This window comes from Halyomorpha halys, unplaced genomic scaffold (genome assembly GCF_000696795.3).
Source record: "Halyomorpha halys isolate HHAL.00 unplaced genomic scaffold, Hhal_1.1 Scaffold742.1, whole genome shotgun sequence".
Taxonomy (NCBI): domain Eukaryota; kingdom Metazoa; phylum Arthropoda; class Insecta; order Hemiptera; family Pentatomidae; genus Halyomorpha; species Halyomorpha halys.
In genome coordinates, this window is record NW_027115923.1 from 41,954 (window position 1) to 44,610 (window position 2,657).

Below are 2,657 nucleotides of genomic sequence, written 5' to 3' on the forward strand. Positions count from 1 at the left end.
AGAGAGAGAGAGAGAGAGAGAGAGAGAGAGAGAGAGAGAGAGAGAGAGAGAGAGTATGGGGTATCTTTGGGGTATCTATGGAGCGGTATGGGGTATCTTTCGTCTACCGTGTTTTCATTAAGACCCCGGTAATCTATCATCACCCTATATTTCTCTTCTTTATCTCCCGGTGTGCCCTTCTTTCGCACTGCCCGCTATGGGCTGTTGTATGGGAAGGTGCTGTCTACAACGATACCCTGTTTTTTTAGATTTTCTAATTCCTCCCGGTTAGCGTAATGTATGTGGGTAACGCCTTTGTTTTACGTATGTGATTTAATCTAGCTTCACGGAGATCTGGTGCATTGTTTGTCCGGTCGCTCCTAGTAAGTCTCCCTCTTTGATAAAAATGTCCGCATACTCCCTTTTTATATTCTGTCTCCAATCCCCCTCCCTCTGGATCACGCCTATTCTTTTCTTCCTTTCCCTTCGGGGTTCCTGACAATGATACCACCTCTTTCCCAACTGTATCTCCCATATGCCCTTAATATTGCTAACCCTCGCACTTGCCTTCCCTAAGAGGTCGCAGCCTATAATTGCTCGATATTCGCGGGGCATTTTCTCCACAATATGGACTCGTAATGGCTCCCCCTCGATCATTCACCTAAATCTATCTCCGCCTCCCCTTCTACTTTACAGTGCCCACTCAGGATGATTAACATACAATGACATACCTGGACGTCCATCTGGAGTTTCCTCTCTCCTCCACTCATCTTCCATAGCGCCTTCCAGTGCAGGAGGCTGAGGGAACTCCCCGTGTCCACCAGGCATCTCACGCCGCTCACCTCGTTGATAGGCAGACTGCTGCTCTCACCTTTGACGTTGAAGATCTGTAATGTACGGTCGCCCCTCTCCAGACACCCTCCTCAACTTTCCTGCCTTGATCTTCTTTCTTCGGTTTGGCTTCTCCAATTACCATGTCTGATGTTTTTGTCAACTCCGCTTCCTGTCCCCTCAACTTCTTCCTCTATCTCCGACATTCCTGAGGCCTCCGTCGACTCACTCGACGAACTAGCTTGTCCGGGTTGGGTCGTTCTATGTCTTATTTTTGGGGCTTTGACCTCCATGGGCTCCCCTTTGTCTGCCTCACGCATTCGAATTATCACGCCCTCTTGGACTGGCGGGGCTTCAACCATTAGCTGAGGTATGGGTAGAGGCTGAGTCACTGGCTGTTCCGCGGACGGAATTACGTTACCTTGACTGTCCACGTCAAACGCTGCGGCTCTTACTATCGGGCTTATACCTTAACTTTAAAAAAAATAAAATAAAAACAAAATGTGTGGCCCAAAAAAAAACCTATTTACGTAAATTACGGAGAAGTCCCGGGTTTTGGCACCCCGAAATCGAGCAGATCAGCTGATTCGAATGTGTATACATAGAGGAACCAGACCTAATAAAGTTAGTCTTGTTTAGTCGTTCACAGAGTGTTTTTAACCCAATAACAGAGAAAATGAGAGAAACAGTGGATGTCGAGGAGTAGAATAGGGCTCCTGACAATAATTTTCAAAGTACTGTTGGCCAAAGAGACGGGAAGAAAGGAAGAGCTACCGAGCAGGCGATATTTTATCGAGCGTGCTCAAGATATGTGAGCGCTAGGGAGGAGGATGTTGAAGTAGCAGCAGATGTCAAGGGATTTTTAATCCAGTATGGGATGCTCAGCTGGAGAGGAATGCAGTAGAATGCTTGTTAAAGATAAGAAAGGACCAAATTATGTAGCTCATGCCCGGCACATTTTATTAGAAAAAAAAAAGGTACAAACAACCTAAACGTGAAGTATTATTTTAGTAATCATTTTTCTTTTATCTCTCACCTTGCATCGCAGGTCGATCTTAAGAATTTTTAAGAATTTGAGGATTTGAATAACCTCAAATCTTAAAAAAAAAAAACGTAAGATTTTAGGATTCCAATCCTTCTCAAACGATTTATTTCAAATGAAACTAATTTGTCAAGATTCCTTTAGCAACTATTCAAAATCCTAAATGTCCAAATCATTACTAGAAGATAAATACAAATTTTGAACGGCAAGATATGTGTTGGATGAGTTGAAGTGTATTCAACAAGGTACTCTGTTAAGTTTAGATTGATTCCTGCAGAATAAACGTGCTGTAATTATCTATTCATACATTTATGTATACTTTTATTTTTAGGTTAAAATCATAAGGACTTGTTCAAAAACTAATTCAAAAGAGAATGATAAGCAGCCACATTTTTTTAAAGCCTTGGGTACCATTATGAAAAGTAAAACTAATGTTTATTTTACAGAATGTATCCTGTTGTAATTGGGAATGGAAGATGTTTAAAAAAAGATACTGTTATTTGTGGATATTTAATTCCCAAAGGTGTAAGTAGTAATGAAAAACAATTTATTTTCTTTGATTCTATTTTAACACATAATAGAAAAATAGTAGAAAGATAGTAGTTATACTAAATAATTCAAAACATTATCCAAATTATAGTCTCAAAACTTTTATTGTTTTTACACGTCCAACGTTTCGGCCAATTCGGCCATCTTCAGGGACAATCTGCTACAAAAAGTTTCCATTATATGTGTGATCCTACAACCATTTCAAATATTTAACATTATTATTTATAATTTACCTTACCTTAATTCACTATGAAAC

The 2,657-nt window shown here is 40.5% G+C and overlaps 1 protein-coding gene across 1 annotated transcript in view; it reads left to right on the plus strand.

The window, feature by feature from the left end:
* LOC106685785 (probable cytochrome P450 301a1, mitochondrial) overlaps nucleotides 1–2,657 on the plus strand; it is a gene marked incomplete at its 5' end in the record, with an annotated part of 81,241 nt that overhangs the window by 35,057 nt on the left and 43,527 nt on the right. Inside the window, 1 exon segment of the mRNA XM_067052906.1 lies at nucleotides 2,299–2,377. Coding sequence (XP_066909007.1) covers nucleotides 2,299–2,377 — 79 coding nt within the window.